Below are 21,145 nucleotides of genomic sequence, written 5' to 3'. Positions count from 1 at the left end.
AATGAGCGCATTTTTATTTTATTATTCAAATAAACTCTATTTAACAATAATTATTTTGCAGAAATTTTTCGAGGTTTGAGCTGTCAGTAGTGTTGCAATGAGTTAAAGCGGTCTCGGGGGGCGATGACTGATAAAAAAAACCTTTCAAACGGTAGATAAAAGGTTCAAATTGGTCCCCCTCCTCCTGGTATTTTTAGTTTTAACTCGACTTTATTCATGCTACTGACCCTAAAAATATAGTACAGATTAAAAAAATATTACGGTTGCTTATTCTAACAGTATTGTTTTATTTTTTAACTAATAAATCGAAATTTGTTTTAATAGTGGTGTTATGTCTTGTTGCAGGTTCCATGCGGGGGTGAGAGCGGGCAGCATGGGGCGGCACGGGCAGAGCCCGCGCGAGCTGGGCTAGGCCCGCCGCGCCCCCGCCGCCCCCCCCGCTCCCCGCGCCCCCCGCGCCCACGGCGCGACATGGACCCCCACGACGTAGTACGGCACAGGCCGCTCGCTTTCGGCAAGGTAACCTACTCAAATACTTATAACATACAACCTTCGGCAATGTAAAACACATAGGTACTCATTACACACGCACACGCAACTTTTTACAAGGTCGCTAACTTGCTAATTAATTACTAGGTGAAGGAATGTAGGTGTTCAAACATAGGCAGAGTGGTGAATGTAACACAGTGTGTGGCCACTTGAACCAGCCAATTACACGTCATAAACACTGTAAATTCCTTGACTTTCACATAACCTTCTCTTAAAAGTTTTGCATATCTATTTTGATACATTAGATCTGTTGTTTCATGATATTTTTTTTACAAATTTTATAAACAATCATAGAATTTGTTTTGGAAGGGATAAATAAATAAATAATGAAAATAGTGCATATGACACTGTACAAAGTAAACAGAGTGCATTTTATTTTGATAATATATTATGTTAAGGCAAGATCAGTTTTGCGTGACATCCCCAAGGATACTTCATAATACTTAAATAAATAAACGTTTTTATATCCAAACAGTATTTATTTAGTAAATATAATATAGACCAGTATTTAAGGTTGGATGAACAAACTGAAACTATAACTGCAAAAATTAAACGCTTGGTACATTTTTTCATCCCACTTAGAAATATACTTAAAGTCCCGAACTTGAAACACCTATACCATGCACTGGCAAATTCTGTGTTGACTTACGGTCTAATTGGTTGGAGAGCTTGCACAAAAACCGTCCTTGATCCTGTAGCAATTGCACAGAAATATTTGATCCGAGTCATTTAAAAAAAAAACATTTCGTTATCTAAATGACTTTCTCTTCAAAGAATTCAGATTACTGAATATTATTCAACAGTATATATTGAGAACGGAAGTGGTTACACACATCAACAGAGACATTTACCCAAGCGTCAACCACAACCATAATACAAGATACTCTAATAGGGATCTGATACTAATTGAAGGAGTCAACACTGTTCTGGCATTGAGACAACACTATTACGTAGGCAAAAAAGTCTATAACCTTTTGCCAGAATCGTGGAAAGACGGGAGTGTTGTCAAGTTGCGGAAGGTGTTGACCTCGCTCTTTCATGACATTGGTCGTAGGGAGTCAGAAAAGTTGATGCATGCCACGGATTGGAGATTCTTACTGGATGTCGAAAATAAAATATGAAAATAAAGAATAATGAAAATAAATATATATACAGGTGGTAACCATTAGTTTCGCATTATAAATAAATTGTCTGTGTTTTATGAAAGTATGTATGTGTATGCGCAAGGGTGTATGTACGTGTGTCTGTATGTACATGTGTATATATGTGTGTGTGTGTGTATATGTATATGTATCAAAATATGTATACGAGTGAGTTTAAATTGTATTAGTCTGTTCTCTCTATTAATTTGTTAACTGTTATCATATATTGGACTGTAATTGCCTAGCTTGGAACGGGGCATGTACCCTTGTTAGCTGGGCAAAGTTAACGTAAAATTGTATTTTTGATAAAACGTGTAAATAAATAAATACTAGCATGTATAAATACTAGCATGTATATATTGGTGGCCTCCGTGGTGTAGTGGTCAAGACGCTTGACTCACAGACGGAAGGTTCCGGGTTCGATTCCCGGTGAGAACACAAAAATTAAAATGTGATTTTTCTCAAGCCTGGGTGTTCTGTGATGTAATTCACCGCTGTGATTGGGCCTCCTGGCCTGTTGTGGTGCAAAAATAAAATAAAAAATAAATAAAAAATAAATAAAATAAAATATGTACATAGTACGTATTCAGAAAAATTTAACTTTGCACACAGCTAAAATTGATTTGTGTATCTATACGAGCTCAATATATGGTGCACTTGCCTCGATTGAATTTAAGTCCACCGCAAGTGCATGTCGTAAATAAGTTTCAAGATTTAACTCTCAACCATATAAAACTTTCGCCATAAAGTGACAAGTGACAAGCATTTATTTATTTCATTTTTAACCCTTATCTTGGCAGAACGCAAAAATATATTTGTACCCATTTGATAGTTGAAAAAGCTTCAGAATCCCAAACAAAAACATTTGTTTTTTTGTTTTAATGTCAGCTAACTATGGATCGTGATTATGTAGATAATATTGAAAAATACATATTTATATATTTTTGTAAATCATATAACACACAGTATTTTACAAGTTTAATACGTTGAATTATATTCCCAGGAGTTACAACAACTCAATTCATTCAGCGATATAAATAATATTAACATATAGCAAATAACACATATTGAGAACAACAAAGAAACAAAGCAAGTTTAGCACCTTTATAACTAAATCTAGAACAACAATTTATCTGCTAAAAACCTTTTCCTACACAAGCAGAATAAATATATAAAACAAACGCTTTTAAGAATAAAAAAAGAAATGAATCCACTAAGAGAGATAAGGTTATTAACATCACATGCCATGCAAATGATGCTGCCATAGTGATGATGAGAACATATCCATCTCAGTTAGTAAACATCTGGATGCCTAAGAAATGTCGTAAAGTACAATGAACACATGATTACTTGAATTATAATTCGGATATACAAAACGTGTGTCTGACCAAATCATGGTGAATACAACAGATGATAAAGTTATTTTAACGCTTTGCGCCATGACGGTGCAAAATTGTCCTGGTGTAAAATAACTCATACGTCTCTTATGCGTTTCATGTAAATAATCACTGTCAGCACATGTGTTGACATTTTTGAGTAGTTCCTACCATTTGTCAGTAATAAAAAAAAAGACTCCAGGGATCGGTTTAGCGTATAGCTGTCGCCTGTTTATTTGTGTAAAATTACTACTACTCTACAAACCTTTTTAATATCTGAATCAAACTACATCCTTGAAATAGAGAAGGCTCAAAAACAATTTTTGCAATAATTATATCTTTAAAAAAATGATTATCTATTATTGTATCTGTCATTATTTCCAGCAGGGATGCTGGATTACAACACCCTCGAATCTTGCCGTCAATTTTTTTTGGGAAACATTTCTATAAGCTGATTTCTGGAAGTACATATAATCCAAATATACCAAAAGAGACCAGTTCGTATGTTCCCATTCATTATTCTAGAGCGAGATATCATGCACTGTTTAACACACCCAAAAACCGTACAAATGCAAGTCTGAATTCCCCCATTAATATGGCATTTAGTTTGCTAAATACGGTTTCTGCGGATAATATGGATCTATTAGATCTGTACATATTGGCAGTTTAGCAGCTATCTGCTTTCTAATTATTAACTTCTAATTTATATTTATAGTCTGCGTAGGTCTACGTAATAGGTTAAACAGCCCGTAAAATAATGCAGTCTACGCTTTGCAAAATAAATTAATGTTACTAGTAGCAAGTGAGTTCTTATTTTTTCAAATATTTTTATGGTTCAATTATAATGCGGGTTTTTGGTTTACTTTTGTAAATATGTTACCTATGTTGTATTGGAAAAATAACAACTTTTTGTGTTCCAAAAGTTTTGAAAAAAACAAGAAAAATACGTTATCGTTTTCATACTATAAATAACATAAAAAAGAAAAGAAAAAGTTAAAAAACTCTACTTGATCTATGTTCACAAGTCGAAGAATTAACTACATGCTTTTTAACTCATGTTTTAATTCATGAGATCATATATATCCAACAGGATACATTGTCAAGTAAAGGGTAAACTTCCTTTTGTATTCAATAGTCTGCTGTTGTAATAAAATACTAATATACCTTTAAAGGAAAATAAAACCAGAATTCCGGACGACTGTTTTTGACTCGATGACTACTTTTACTTTAAAAAAATATATGGTCATTCCTATTTAATATTAAAACAGAAATATTGAAATTTAAAAAATACCAATTAGTTTTCTAAATTAGAGATCTCCTTCTTCTTTTCCACATCCGCTTCTAACTGGAGCATGCGGATATCACCAGTTGTCTCCAGAAGACCCTGTCGCTAGTCAGCATTCTTGGCGCCCCTTATTCCGGCAAATAAAGTCAAAAGATCGTCATCGACGGCCTTCCAGGACGGCGCGAGCCCGCAGGTTTAAAAAACTTAAGTTTTTAAAATGAGACACAGCATGACCTTATGTTTATGTTTATACTGTACATTTTTTTTAGTAAGAAAATTAAGTTTTAATATATCTCCAGTGAAGCCGTGTAAAAATGCTAGTAAACAAATAAAATCGGCTTAAAAAGTTTTAAATTTTTTATTTGTTTTTTCTTCTACGACCATATTAAGAGGGAATATTTGTGTTCCAAATATTTCAATTTTAATACTCGTACCTATTTTTAAGAAGTTATATACACAAATTGTGTTTTGAACCTCGAACTTCTTATCTTCGAGTTTTGGGACTACAACCCTATTTCGAAGGATTAAGGTTAAACCGGACTAGAGCGTCATTGCGCTGCACATAATGAAATTGTGGCGTATATCTTTCTACTTTTATTTGCGATCTTCAATAACTTAGTAATAATACTAGGGAGTAGTGTTAATACGTATGTCAATTGTAAATAAATTCGACAAATACAAACAAGTTTCACAATGAGAATTCCTGGGGGATAATTGGGATATTTTGGAGTTCAGAGAGAAGCAGTTAGGCAGAAGAGAATGTTCGCCTGGAGACGAACTTGGAAGACTCGGAATACCGAAATCACTTGTCTCCCGGGAACTATGCTCCGGGCATCTCCATAACAATTATGTTAAATTATTTTAACACGAAACGTATTAATTAAGGTTGTTAATTTAACAATAACATTCCTCCAATACAATACACCGGGTTTATCGAACGCGAAATGGTTTAGTTTATTTATTACATTTATTTTTGCACTATAAGAGTCTTAAGGCTGTAGTCGGGTAAAACGCATGAAAAACAAGGAAATCATATGATTTTAAAACGAATGTATTTGAAAAATCACGCAATAATCAAAAATAAAAAGTACCGAAGGGCCGGTATGAAGGTAATAAAAACCCAAATAAGAAATTGTTAGAAATTGAATACTACTACCAAAAACATCTTCTTTAAAAAAAAGAGAAAACAATTGTATGAAAAAGGTTTCAACTAAAATATTTCACATGGAAATATTATGTAATAATTTCACATAGAAATAAATGAAAATGTCACAATAATTTATGTAAATTAAAATGCTTGTATTTCTTTTCAAAAACAAAAAAATAAGATTTTGTTTTCGTTATTTTATTGTTAAATTAATCATCTTCAAATTATTAGAAAAAAAAATAGTTCAATACTTAGTCTTTATACAAGAATCGAGATACCAAAGTTTAGTCTAAATTTGAAATGGCGTAATCTGCCGGTCTAAAAATGAATTATATTTTATTTATATAAAACTTTTAAGTATACTTTAAAATAGAAATACTTATAAAAATTATTGTTTTTATCTAATTCACGTTTTTTTTTTTGTTGCTCGATTATTAAAAAACATTCGTTTTAAAATGGCAAAATCGTCTGATTTCCTTATTTTTCGTGCGTTTTACCCGACTACAGCTTTAATTACGTTAGTAAACTATTGTTCAAAAACAATGCGACCTAAGAAAAATTACATTTGATTACTGGTCTGTAATATCCTTTCTTTCGTAAAAATCTTTCTTACCTGCTAGTTTGAATTATTATGATATCGAAACCTTCACATGCAAGAGGTGTTTTAAGGGAAGCGTCTGTGGAAGGGATGTTAGTACGAGAAATTAAGGATCGTCTCTATTTTCTCATTACATTTACATTTATTATTTTCATTTAAAAAAATATGTCAGTTTTTTAACAAAAAGTTTACCATTAGGAATGTTTCTCTGAAGTTTCGCGGTCTGGTCTGGTAAAACACCGTATATAGTACATATATTTTACTTGTATTACTGTAAGAACGAAGTTGGACTTATTTACAATAAACGCTGACATTGTCGGCACTGTCGAAAATTTTTTTTTGGGATTAAAATATTTGCGAATTCTGTTTTTCGGAGTAGATTTTTTCAAATAACGGGCTTGAAGGCTATAATAATCTACCTAAAAAAATTAGGGTGGATTTCCGGATTAATTCTTTACCCTAGCGAAAATCTCTCATGGCAGGTGATCCCCAGAATTCCCGAGAGTCACGTGCAACAAATTATTCATTTCCAGTTAAAGTCTGTGGAATTGATTCGAAAAAAGATTAAATTCTGGGGAGCTTAAGCGACATGTTCACTGACATTTACTTCCATATTCTCGTATTATGAAACACTCGAGAAAATTCAAATACAATTTTCAGCGTGACTTAAAGTATTAAAATATTTTATTAAGGCTGAAGTCGATAAAAGAGAGCCAAAATATGATTGAATCCACAATAACATAAGTCATTTGATAACTTTTCAAAAAAAGTAACAGGCTCATTATGTGATTTATTTATAATGCTTTTCTGTAGAAACATACTTTGCTAATGTTTTTTTTAAATTATACTTGCTAGGAATTAAACATACAATTAAAAATTAAAATTTTATGTTGGTAGTAAATATTTTATTTTTAACTATAAATTATTTTTAAAATAAGTAAACAAGTAAGGCGAATAATTGACAAGTGACACATAATACCATTGTTTTCGATGTAAAATTTCTCTATAAATATAAACTATAAAGTACATGCTAACCTCCTTAATAAAATACAAATAAATGCAAGATTGATAACACTCAGATATCGGAACGTATTTAAATTTCCTGTGTTTTCAAGTAATACTGCATGCTACACACCTATGGCCCGCATGTGTCGGGAATATAACATATACTGCCGAAATAACAAAATTGTAATTTTTCATGATACTCTCCCAACTTCTGCGAATAATCTCAGGAATACACTGTCTATAAAGGCGAGCATATTGCCTTAAAGCAATTTCTTCCTACCTACCCAACCGTTCAGTTTGAGAAAATCAGTGGTATATGAACATATTGTTGGTCTATCAAAATATTTTACTAAAAGACAAAATAAGGGTACTGCTTGCAAACCCGGCAAAATAAAAAATTTAAAAAAGTGAGATGTTAATTGAAACTTATTTAGAATACATTTTTTTACAATAATTGTAATATTGTCAGTCAAAAATACAGCTTAATTTGTAAGACTAGACTTTTAAATTATCGGCTTTGTTGCAAGGCTGAGACAAGCATTATTGCCAAATCAAGAAAGGAGCTCTGCGCTGATTTGGACATGTAGAACGAATAGAAAGCAAAAGAACAGCTAAGAATATTTACAATGTGAATGTTGATGGATGTAGAAATAGAGAAAGACCGAGAAAGACATGGCATGGCCAAATCCAACAAATACTTGAAGATGGACATGTCAAAAGTCGGAATAATCGGCGCGCGTGCATGAGAAGTTGTATGAATGTAGAGAAAGCGAGATATGTATGCAAATATAGAGTGTTGTGGCGTTTTGTCTTCTCTGCCTACCCTTACGGGTAAACGGAGTTTTGGGTTTAAACGGTTTGTTGTTGTTGTTTGTTGCAAACATGGCAAACTCTACTCTCTTTTTTTATGTTCCTGATGGCTATCTCCGACAGCGTCAGCACAGACTGTTTTACCTCCCGGTTTCCAGAACCAACCTGCCTCTAAAGCAGTCAAGCAGCTGAACATTATCACTTTGGAGATCGACACCTTTCACATTAGTGAAACTATGTTTAAGAGGCAAATACTCTTGCTATTAGAGAGTATTATACCTTAATAATGTCGAACCATTGCTCAAGGGTTCTTGGTTTGATATAAAGTTTCAATTTAACGTCTTAAATCCTTTGTTATTTGTTATGTTACTTTGTGAATAAATAATTTGAATTTGAGTAATGCAAAGTTGGTAACGTATAAAATAAAATTTATTATTTCACTACTGTTTCTTGACATAATCATGCTTATGTCATCACTGCTTACGTATAAAATATCTGATTATAATAAAAAAATTAAGTTTAATTTTTTTTTAAATATTGTATCAGTTTTTTATGGTCTATTCAAAATAAAGAATTATGGATTTTGCCGGGTTTGCAAATAGTACCCTCAAATATTGATGGACATGTATATTTTTCAAGAAATTAAAATTGACTTAATATCTACTATGAAGAGGGGAGGGGGTAACAAGGGAGAAGAAAGGAAATACTCAAATATTTAAGAAGTGGCATTTCATACGTGATTTGAATATAAATAAAGAAGAGGCGAGGCGTCTCTGACATTAGTGGATAGATTATTCCATAATCGAGCAGCTACTACTGTGGAAGATGAGGGTAATGAATGGAATGGGTATTAAAAGGGTTCTATTGTTACTAGAACGAAGAGTTAGCCAATGCAGTGATAGAGATTGGAAGAGCTCTCTCAGATAAACCGGAGAAGTGGGATTATTTAAAATATTGTGAAGAAGTAGTATAATGTGAATGTTTCTTCTATGACGGATACTGAGCCAGTGTAGTTGCGTGCGATATTCGGTTTTGTGGTCGGATTTGCGAAGATAAAAGATATAACGTGTACAAACATTCTGCAATAGTTCCAACTTGTCAAGCAATTCAGAATGAACATCTGGATAAAATACATCTGCATAATCGAGGAGTGAAAGAATCTGAGTTAAGAAATACACACGTGCTACTTATTTTTCATTGTGTTGAACAAATGTAACTCTATCTATTTTGTGTGATTCTATAATAATAAAAAAAACATATTTTCTTTTATTTGTTTGTTTATTTTATTTATAATATATATTTATATATTATTAAGTAATGCCTAGTAGGAGAAGACCCGTGCTAAAGCAAACTAACACACATGATTATTTATATATTTCCATATACATACACACACGTGTGCACCCTTATAAACATTCATACACATACACACATACATACACGCACATACACACATATACATGCATATATACATACATATATGTACACATACACATATATATACACTTATACACATAGCAACATAAATATTCATACATATAGACACACACATATACATAAACACCCTTACATACACAAACACACATATATATTTATTTATAAATTATATCCTTCTTGTCATTGTATTGTATAGTGTTTAAATTGTCGAGAATATTATTAATATTAATATAATTTACCTTGCAATTAAGTTTAATTAGGTTTAAATTTTTTTCTTACTGACTTAATAAGGTTATTTTTTTTTTTTGTATGGAAGTTACATCGTGTTGGGTGAATAAAATATCTTTAACCCTATTATATATGCAAGTGAAATTGTACCGACGGAAACATTCAAATTGTATGTTTTCTAGTATGTAAATTTGTTAGAAAGGCGCCGTGGCACAGTTGGTTAGACGGCCAACCGTGAAACTGACGTCGCGGGTTCGATTCTGGGTGATGTGGTGTATTTTTCATTACCTTCTTCTATATCTCTTTTATCTCACCTGCTGACAAGCCTCGAAATAGAAGCTCAGCGGTTTATTCCTTTAAAAAAGAAAGAATTATCAGAAAATAAAATATTAATAATATATTAATAAACATTGCGTACTTTAGTGAATTCGTTTCTATTTTTATTTACTTTTAAACAAAATAGAAAAAAACGTAATTGTAAGACGTTATTCCCCATTATTGGACACACTTATATTGTTTTTCTTTTTTCCTTTATATACCGGGAAACGTTTTAAAACAAGTTTAATTCAGATGGAGACACAATAATAAAACTGAATTTCTTTTAATGTATTCAAAAGTATTTGTGAAATATAATATTATAAGCGTGGGTATTTGAGTTCACACAAAGAATACAAATATGAACAGTTTTTTGACTTAACATATTACAACAGGAATGGAGAATATCTTAAAGAAGGGAATATGGAAGTTTAGGCATTCACAGGGCTTATGACCTGTCATTGGGTGGTTTAAGTGGCCACTTTACACACTGTGCAACATTCACCATTTTGCCCATGTTTGAACATCCATATTCCTTCAACTCTTCCATTTGTTAATTTTAGTGAAGTTAAAGAGCTGAAACCTTTATTGTTGTAAAGAGATTCATCTGACTGAATTATTTCACATACTAATCAACGCCTGAAAACAATTTTTCAATTTTTAAACTTCTCCTTGGACCAGTTGGTTTCTTGACTTTAACTATCTTCGTTATTTAGGTTGTTATAACCTCAAAACTATAATTCGCGATTTCGCGACACTTCCACGAGAACAAAACCTGGTTGTTTAATTAATTTTAGTGCAATATATTTAATTTGATCGATTATTTGGGTCTTATGTATCTTGGTCAAATACGATGGCAATCTAACAATAAACACTCAAAAGTTTATAAAAAAGAATCTCCATTTCATTTTCTAATAGCCTTATTTCATGTTGTTATGCCGTGATATCAAAAATATTATCAGAATCTGAAAGAACGTAAAAATTTCAAAAGCTCTATGTTTATTCTTCTTTATATTATGAGCAACTAGCGTTTTAATCTGACGAAAGCTTATTAAAGTTTCCGATCTTTATTTTTCCTGTAGTTTTCAAGGCACAAAGGAATATTGTTTAGAAACGAACAAAAAGTAAACGTAACAAAAATAAACCTTCCTGCAAAATATCTACTTTGCAGCGTTTATCTTAATCGTATTATTTAATCTGTGTACAGAGCAGTAAAGCTGCTGAATACGTTGCCAAGTAATTACCGTAGGGATTGGGAGTTATAAATCATATTGAAATATTACACCTCCATACATCGGCGTCGTCTGCTCTAATCTCCATACATACATCACATATCACAGATGTTCTGAATATGTTTCATTTCGATATTTATAATATGCCAACTAGTTTACTAACGAGTTTCGAAACTACTGCGAATATATAATGCGTGGTTTTACTGTTTTTAAAAATAGTCGTATTAATTCCATTTATTTATTGAGTTGGTGTTTATTATGTTGAACTCCATAATGTGATCTTAATATAAAAACAAACAATAGTTTGAGTATACTAATTTTATTGAATTAAAAAAATCAGATAATTGTTTCGCCTTGTTAGGGCATTTTCAAATGAATTTGAAAAATAAAATTATGGAGTCAAATCGGTGTTTGATTTTAAAAACTCCGTAATAAAAATAATGATGTAATGACTATGGAATTCAACTTCCATAAGCATTTAATGGTGCTTATACTTGATATGGAACAATGGCTGCCCGACTGCCCCCTATCCTACAAGGAAGAAGACATTGTGTGGTACATTGATGGCTCCAAGAAAGATGGACAAAGAAGTGCTGGGATACACGGAGTTAGACTCGCGAAAAGGTTCTCCATTTGTCTAAGGCTCTATCGTACTGTCTTCCAAACAAAAATCTATACCATTTATGCCTGCGTACGTAAAAATGTGCGCAGACAATACAAAAACAGATGAATTTATATTCTCTCAGATAATCAGGCTGCTCTAAAAGCACTGAACTCCATCGAGATCAATTCTAAATTAACTTTGGAGCGCCTACGGGCGTGTCAGTGAGCGTAACAGTGTGACATAGATTTGTGTACCTGGACACTCAAACATCGACGGCAACGGGGCAGTTGATGAACTGGCAAGGTTAGGAGCTAAGACAGCCCTAATAGGCCCTGAACTCTTATGTGGGTTGCCTAAATGTGCTCCTCGTAATAAGCTAAGGTCATGGGCCAGGAAGCAGAGTGTAATGCTCTGGCAAAAAATACTTGGTCAGCACCATGTGAAGGAACTGATAAAGGAGTGCTCGCAAAGTTTTGCTTTTGACATAATAAAGCTCAGCCGAAATCAAGTGAGGGTTATCACTAGAGCCCGCCCAGGGCACTGCAGATTGAACAAACACCTTGCTTGAATAAACCTTTCCGAAACTTCTAGATGTAGGTTCTGCAGTGCAGATGAGGAAATACCTATACACATTTTATGTAATGTTTTACATCATAAAAGGAGCCTCATCATCGGGGGACCACTGGTTAAACCTGAGGATATTAAAGAGCTCGCTCCCTACCTGATAGCCCGATACTTTACGGATATGGGCTTGGAGGGGGAGATTTAGCAAAATGTAAACACTCGCCTTCCACACAGTAGCCAGGCTCTTTATAGACCTGGGCTTGGAGGGCGAGAACTATTCACGGGGACCCGTCACAATAAATCTTCATAGGTCGCAGTGACGTCAGGAGCTTGTATAGGACTGTCCTACACTACTAAGAATAAGAATAATAAGCTGAAAATGGCCCTCAAAATGAAATATTTGCGTAAATTATAAGAACGCAAATATTTATTTTTTCTTTAAAAAAAAATTATATTAATAATATTTTATATCACCAATTACTTAAAAAATATCTTATTAACGTTGTTTATCAAATTTTGCCGCTATAAATCGCATATCAATTTATTATCTACAAATTTAAATACCTAAATAATACTATGTCGTTAAATTGTGTACTTTTTATTTACTTATATCCTTCGAGTATATACAGCATATACTCTAAGCTTATATCTGTATTCTTAATTGTGATTTTTCTAACTTTTACTATTTTTAAGATTCTTTTAATATAAACGATGGGAAAAAAATAAATTGAATTATCTATTGTCAATTTATTGTAAAAGTCATTGTGAAAAATCACCTGAGGACGCTTTACAATATTACAAACTTTAATTAGGTTTAGACAGAAGCTAGATCATAACACGTTAATTTTTTTTACTTGTGTAAGCCTAAAACGCATTTTAATTGCAGGTAATATATATTTTTTGGTGATTGTATTAAAATTGTAGACTTGTTTTTTTAGATGACAACGCGGCTATAAAGTGGATGGACTTTGTAAGCAATAAGTTTTTGTTACGAATAGTTTGGGACGAAACATTTCTTCTAATTTAGCATTAAGAAAAGGAAACTAGAAATACCGTCCAACATTGCTTAGAGTTTGGTGAAACGCCATGGAAAATTCGGTATTTTCTTTTCCTATAAATAATTGCGTATATAATTAAATACTCAATAAGACCTTATACTAAAAAAGGAAAGAAATTGTGATGTATAAAGCTTACGTTAAAAGAAAATTGAGCTACATGATCGCATTCCGGGGAGCCGGAAACAAGACATATATAACAAGGATATAAACACAACCAAATAAAATAATGAAACTAACATACAATTTATCCTAGCTGACCCCTACGACTGAACTGTATGAAAAAACACACCAGCTCGACATAAAATACTGACGAAAATTGAGACGATAAAATTGTACACAAAATTGCACTGGGAAACATAAAATAACGACCGTCGTCCATACGAAGAGAGCGGTACGATTATCTAGCATTTTTTATGAATTAAATACTAATTCATTAAAATAAATACTAAATAAATAATTCGGAATCACGAAAATAAGTTTTTTATATATTTTTTATTGCACCACAACAGGCCAGAAGGCCCAATTACAGTGGTGAATTACATCACAGAACACCCAGGCTTGAGAAAAATCGCATTGATTTATTTTTGTGTTCTAACTGGCAATCGAACCCAGAACCTTCCGTGTGTGAGTCAAACGTCTTGACTACAACTATTTTAGTCTTACTCACGTTTCAATCTATATTCTTTCAGGAACCATGAAATCCAGGAAGCAAAACTGCAGTAACTAAATTTTCACTTTAAAATTATTTTTAATTGAAATGATGTAGTAACTAATATTTACAAAAAAGTTATTCATTAAAAATATTTGGTACACTTGATTTGGATTATTTTTTATGAACAGACAATAAAAGTTGATAATAAAAAATAATCCACTCTTACAGTACACCACCAACACATGTTTCAATAATTTGTCCCACTCTGTTCCATCGAAATATTGCGTATTGTATCTCTTTCAACTTATTTTTAAATGTATCTACTCTTAAGACAATATTTAGTTTTATATAAATTATCCTTACACTGTATAATATTCACCAGTCTGAAGACGCCCATTAGACGGTGAAAGCGCTAATTGGTCAAACAAATAACTGGAACTGTACCAAGTATTTTTAATTAATAACTTATATGTAAGTACAAGTTATTTCATGACAATGGCATTTCATCAAGAATGGTGGATAAATAATTTAAATGAAATTTTTAATTGAGTTTTATTTAAGTTTAATTTATCCATTAAATTAAAATATTAATCTGAATATTAAAACTAAATTCAGTTTCAGTGCTGCAGAATAGCGTTTATTTAATAATTTAAAATATATATAAAAATTTGTTACCCACTAAGTCTAAAGATTTTTCGGTGTGACACATTTTTTTAATGACACGTTTATTTTACATTGTATTAATTTATTTATTAACAGGCACTTTAAAGTATTTAGAAGATATTTCTTCAGTTCTTTTTTTTTCATTTGAAAATCTTTCATGTCAATGATGGTTTGTGGGAGATAATTGAACAACCTTGGAATAACGCAATTTAACGTTCGCTCTCCGAAGTAATTTGTAATTCGGGGAACAGACAGGGAGCCCTTAGTTTTTAATCTAGTGTTGTGAGTGTGGGAAACTCATTTTTATATTCCGGATCAACAAAGTGATCTACAATCAATTTGTAGTCACAAAGTTGTTTTGCTGGCAGGGCATTACAGAATTAAAAATATACACCTTCGCCCATATGTTTCGTCTCACGGATTATGCTATCCGGTAAAATCCCCTTTAACGGGTTTTACCAGAATATCATAAATTTTACCCAGATGAGACTGGAAGGTGAGACCCCAGAAACGCACTCCGTAAGATATGAGCGATAATTGAGCATAGTTATGCAGAAAGCAGCCAGTCCACAATTTAAAAAAAAAAAGAAATATTGATGTTATCGGGTGCAGGAAGGTCAATTCTGTGTTCTGCTAAAAACAGCCAGACCGCTTTCGTACAAAAAACTGTATTATTCACCCTCTGAAAATGGTGTCGATCACAAAAAAAGCATTTTTCAATTTGCAGAAAACACCCACATCTCTAGAAAAATCTTATGTTTTTAAAAAAATCATTAAAACTGATCAAATACATAATTAGATTCTTGTTTATCATTTGTTAAACTCAAAAACATCACAACTGTTAGATTTGATAATTCACTCATTTCACAAAAGTACTATTATCTCAGTTAAATTTTTTTATGGCTGGCTGCTTTCTGCATAACTACGTTCAATTTATCTCTCAGTTTTTTCTGTTAATGTTACACAGTGTGGTAAGTGGCTACTTAAACCAGCCAATGAGAGGTAAGAAACCCTGTAAATGCCTAGACTTCCATAATCCTTTCTCAAAAACGTTTTCCCTCTTTTTTGCAATAAATTTAAATCGAGTACGTTTTCTTTAGAATATCTGATTACTATACTTCATCAAAATATGATTACACTGTAAAATTCATGGTGCAAAAAAAAGATTGTATGTAGTTTGAGATTGTTGTTTTGTCGAAATCCAATCCTTCTTGTGCACCGTGTTCTTCCGGTCTGTTGAAGCTATTAGGTAATGGCATGTCGCTACCAGATTGTACTGTCGCTAACATTTGTAGGTACAGCTCTAGTCGTATTCTGCTATAGAGCTATATGCGAGTAAAATATACATACGAATGCGCTTAGGGAGAGAAATGCTCTGCATCTCTGATCGTTTCTGGAGTCGGTAAATCGTTGGTGTAATAACGTAATTGACAAAATCTAGACCAGTTGTATGTGGCGTAAACCATTACATCTCCATGTTTTTTTTTTGGATTCGTTATTTCTTATTAAACATTTTTATTATAAAAAAATGACCCAGTAAAAAATACACGAAATGTCACAATTGAAAATATACATTTATGTGCGTTTAGTAACGCAAACGTATAAAGGTATATTTCAAGTACGTTTTATAATACAAATTAATATTGGTGTACATAAATTATATATAAACTTAAATACGTAGCGTTTAAAACTTTCTGAACATGTATCTAAGTTTGGTCATGTATCCAAAATAAAACAAGTTTATTAGATTATAATTCTACTTTATTTTTTATAAAATATACAAACAAGACGAAACGCGTCACAATATACCCATGGTAATTTTATAAAAAATAAAGTAGAATTATAATCCAATAAACTTGTTTTATTTTGGATACATTACCAAATTAAATATGGAATTCTACCGATTGTCTTCATACACAATAAATATGTATTCAAGTATCTCTGAATATTAAGTCTTCTTTGTTTATTCTCACATGTAAAAATATTTAAAAAAATGATATTGTTGTGTTCTCGGCACGGGTAACAGCAGTGAGGTCACATTATTTTATTATTTATCTTTTTTATAATGGATAAAAATAAATAAATAAAAATTTATATGCTTTAAAAACACAACTGGACCAAAAGATTTTGTAACATTTGACAAAGTAGTAAATTTAAACATTATAATTTGGAAAATTGGGGTACCTTGATGAAATTTTTCCAGTAAAATGATTAGTTGTTACTAACTACGCTAGGACATAAATATAACAGAATAAAAAAATAATAATATTTGAATTGAAAAATTATGGTAATATTATAATTCTGTCGCCAGGCAGATGAACAATACCTTTCTACATGTAAATTAGAACCAGAACCCTTGAAGAGTGTTTTCAACTCGATTGCTTCTCTTATGTAAAAATCCTGAATTAGAAAATCGATAGAGATGTCATTCTTGAGGTCCTGGGTTCGATTCCTGGCAGGGTGGAAATGAAAGATTGATTTTAAATGTAGTTTAAACTACAATGTTTCATTGTTCCTCGACTGTCACCCGAAGCGTAGGACTGATCACATTACCTTCGTGTAACGTCGATGATTGAAATGCAGTGATGCATAGCGTAGTGCGCTATGCATCAAATCATGCAAGGGAATGTGATGGTTTTTGATAGAAGGGAAAGTTGAAGTCATTGATAATGGGGTTGTACTGAAATAGGTAGAGGAATTTGTTAATCTGGGAAGCATGTTTATTAGGGATGAAATGACTGTGAAAGATATTGAAAGAAGCGTGAGTCCAGAGAACAGAGTGAACGGTGCACTTAAATCAACCTTGGCAAATAAATGTTTATCGCAAGAGGCAAAATAAGCAGTCACAATGGAGTCCTGTGCCGACCCTGATGTGTGGAAGCGAAGTATGGACTATGAAAAACAGGATAATATAGTAGGTAGAATGCTGTCAAAATGCGATGTCTGAAGCGAATGTGTGGTAAAAGTATTTACGATAGATGCACAAATGTCTAGATGGGTACATTATGAAAAGCTGAGATAAGAATTATCTACAAAACCCAGAAAAGAGCTCTGCGTTGGTTTGGACATGTACTCGTTGACCGAATGCGAAGCGAAAGAACGGCTAGAAAAATTATGATGTGAATGTTGATGGATGTAAAAATAAAAGAAGACCGAGAAAGACATGGCATGACCAAATACAACCAATATTTGCAGACAGGAGCCGTGGCGCAGTTGGTTAGCGTTAGGTGGTAGCGGGTTCGATTCCCGCCAGTTGCAAGAAAAAAAACCAAGAAATATTGCTTTTTTTTTGCTGGTTCGCACGATTTGGAGTTGCTATGTGTTATCTTCATTTACTTTACCACCAAACCCCAGTACAAATGAATGCAATAACCTACCTTGTACTGGGTTTCATCCAAACTTAATGTTCAAACTTTTCTCTGACTGCAGGTTTTATCAGATCATGTGGTCAGATCGGCACTTGTCGGTTTGTTGATTATAAGTTTGCACGTTAACCCGACACAGTGGATTGAAATGACTTATTGATAGCTAAAATAAATTGTTAGCGATCGCGCTGGGAATATCAAATCACATGTACATTCGTCGACAGTTCAGTTCTTATTAGGCTGGAGAGAAAAATATTGTACCCACAGTAGGATAATTACAACATTTTCACTAAGGCTCAGTAGGCAGCAATAAATTAAACACAACAACGTGCATAGTTTGCAATACACAATAAAATAGTACATGTGGCGCAACCATAGATTCTAAGTGAACTCAGAAAAGTTATTATCGCTTAAACAACTTACATGTTCTAGTAATAAAACGTCTCCTTTATTTTAGTAATAGAGAAACTGGGACAACCGGCCGGCATAATTTTTTTATTGATTGATTTCGTATTTTTTCACATAATTAACTCCCGCTTATTCTCTATTATTAACTCCCGCTTATTCGCTTATTTCGTACTTGAGTAATTTAAATTAACCAGCCACTTAAATACAGAATCTGCCAAAGTTTTTGAAGTACGATCACATGCGTAAGCAAAACTTTGGAACTTACAAGTTAAACTGTTTTATTCAATTTTAGGGTATGAGTTGCAGCCGGATTTATCCAAACACGGAAAGTTATTATTTCTCCCGTATTAAATCACAAAATGGTTTTCACCTGGTTTTTACTTTGCCTGTTTCGCGCCCGGTATTATTAAATATCCGGAGAGAGTCTCAAAAGATAGTAACTTAATTTTTCCTAATTTTGGAAAAACTTATATTCTGGGTATAAATAAGTTATTGAATGTTTGAACTGAGACAATGAACCCAAGTCTGATTACAGAGTTTATTCAATTATTTTTTTTATTGAACACTTCATTATACAATTACTAATTTTTTAAATAAGATTCCTAATATGATTTTAAAAGAAAATGTTGACAAAGATTTTAAGAAAAAAATAATTAAATGGCTTATTACAACAGAGATGTAGAACATTTAAGAGAAGGTAACATAGAAGTCTAGGCATCTACAGGGCTTATGACCTGTCAATGGCTGGTTTAAGTGGCCACTTTACACAACTTACTTACACGCTTTACACTTTACAATGGGTAAATAATTACACTTCGGTAATATTACAATTAACGATATGGTCACTTATAGATCCAAGCCACAGAAATATAAAAGTAATTTACATTTATAAGTTTTATTAAATACTGCAGTGAGAATAATATTTCATTAAAAATGGTAATGAAAATCTTTATTTATTTCAAGAAAACAACAGCCATTACAAAAAATACAACGTGTACAAATAAGCAAAATTATAGAATACTGTACTCTTATTTGGTAGTATGAAAAGACTAGAAAGGGACCAACAAAAATTCTTTAAACAGGTCGACTACCGGTTAAACCTTAATTTCTCTAACTATGCTGAAAGTATACAGTACCATGGAATAAACTCTCTTAAAGATCGAAAAATAATGCTAGACCAGTTATTTTTATACACATTAATAAATATTAAAATTGATTTACTTAAAAGACTTCCATTCCGTGTGCCATCTAGACCGACAAGACGAAGTCTTACGTTTTATACAGATAACGCGTCAACAAACTATTTGAAACAATCTACAATATCAAGAATATGCGACCAATATAGCAATAGATTTACCGAGGCAGATATTTTTTATGACAATGTATGTAATTTTTTTACAAAAATCATAGAAATTTTAAGAAAAGCAGATATTTTACTTTAATATCATATGCATTTTATTTCTTTAACATTTGTTATATTTAACATAATTTTAATTATTGGTTTAAGTGTAAACAATTTTTCCGGTGTGTGCATGAGTGTCTTACACTTAATATTTATTTACTTATTTATTCACACTCTTTATCAAAATACAATTCCATGTTCACTTTAACCAGCGAACAAGGGTACATACCCCGTTCCAAGCTAGGCAATTACATTTTAATATATTATAATAGTTAACAAATTAATATAGAGCACAGACAAACAAAATATAAACTTATTCGCATACACATTTTGATTCATATACATACAGACATACACATATATACACACATATATATAAATATACACATATATACACATGTACATACACACACACGTACATACACCCATGCGCATACTCATACATACATTCATAAAAACATAGACAATTTATTTATGCGAAACTTCATGGTTGTCATCTATAAATATATTTTTTTTAAATACAAAGAAATTCTCAATATTTGTGTACAAACTGTTTGTTTGACCAATAAAATAACATAAAAGTGAATTAAATATTTGTATTTTAAAAGAAGATTCATGGCATGTATGCTTTTACCATGGCGTACGGTTTTGTACGGGTTTTCACTAATACAATAAAAAAAAAACTATTGAAAAGTGTGTTTGAAAAGAAGTATTGGGTATTTTCACCATCAAGACGACGATGTGTTATACATTCTAAATAATATGCTTTCTCATATTTATGTACATACGAAGGTTTTATTGGCGGTTTTCTAATATCGGTAGAGCTTCGTAGCTTTTTACATCCGCTATAAAGGCACTGCTCGCCCATATCGTTCTGTTTCCAGTCACTAGCCCTTCTGGCTTTGGTGAGCAAACACAAAACACAACACACATCAAAGTAAATATCCTTTCCAGCCCTACAAACGAGAGGAAAGGAGATGAAAGATGAGACCGCAAGAGAGTAACTGTTTACTCTGCTTTGGATACACATCTGGGCTATTTGAACTGTAGTTCAATTCACTATAAAATTGCATGGAAAATGCGGAAATTCAAACCAGATTGAAAACCTAGATTTAATATTTTGGATTCACCCACTTCGGTTCTGATCGATTTCACTATTCATTCCATTCGCCTTAATCGCGAATTGAATTTGATTTTATAAAACGTATAAATATGAAGGGTTTTTGGCGAGTGCGGGTGATCCTGACTCAGTTGGAGGAGGACAGAAAACGTTGGGTTTGATGCGTGTATTTATTACATGGCAAA

At 32.4% G+C, this 21,145-nt stretch overlaps 1 protein-coding gene across 1 annotated transcript in view; it reads left to right on the top strand.

Moving 5' to 3' along the window:
* Nucleotides 1-519, top strand: part of LOC148272319 (uncharacterized) — an 80,620-nt gene extending 80,101 nt beyond the window's left edge. The window contains exon 2 of the mRNA XM_088240209.1: nt 346-519. Within this exon, the coding sequence (XP_088096335.1) occupies nt 346-362 (17 nt within the window). The 3' untranslated portion in view covers nt 363-519. The remainder of the gene's footprint in view (nt 1-345) is intronic.
* Nucleotides 520-21,145: the final 20,626 nt, after the last annotated feature.

This window comes from Micrasema longulum, unplaced genomic scaffold (assembly GCF_059751315.1).
Source record: "Micrasema longulum isolate JH-2025_06_02 unplaced genomic scaffold, ASM5975131v1 h1tg002379l, whole genome shotgun sequence".
Lineage (NCBI taxonomy): Eukaryota > Metazoa > Arthropoda > Insecta > Trichoptera > Brachycentridae > Micrasema > Micrasema longulum.
This window is presented reverse-complemented; position numbering and strand designations above follow the sequence as displayed.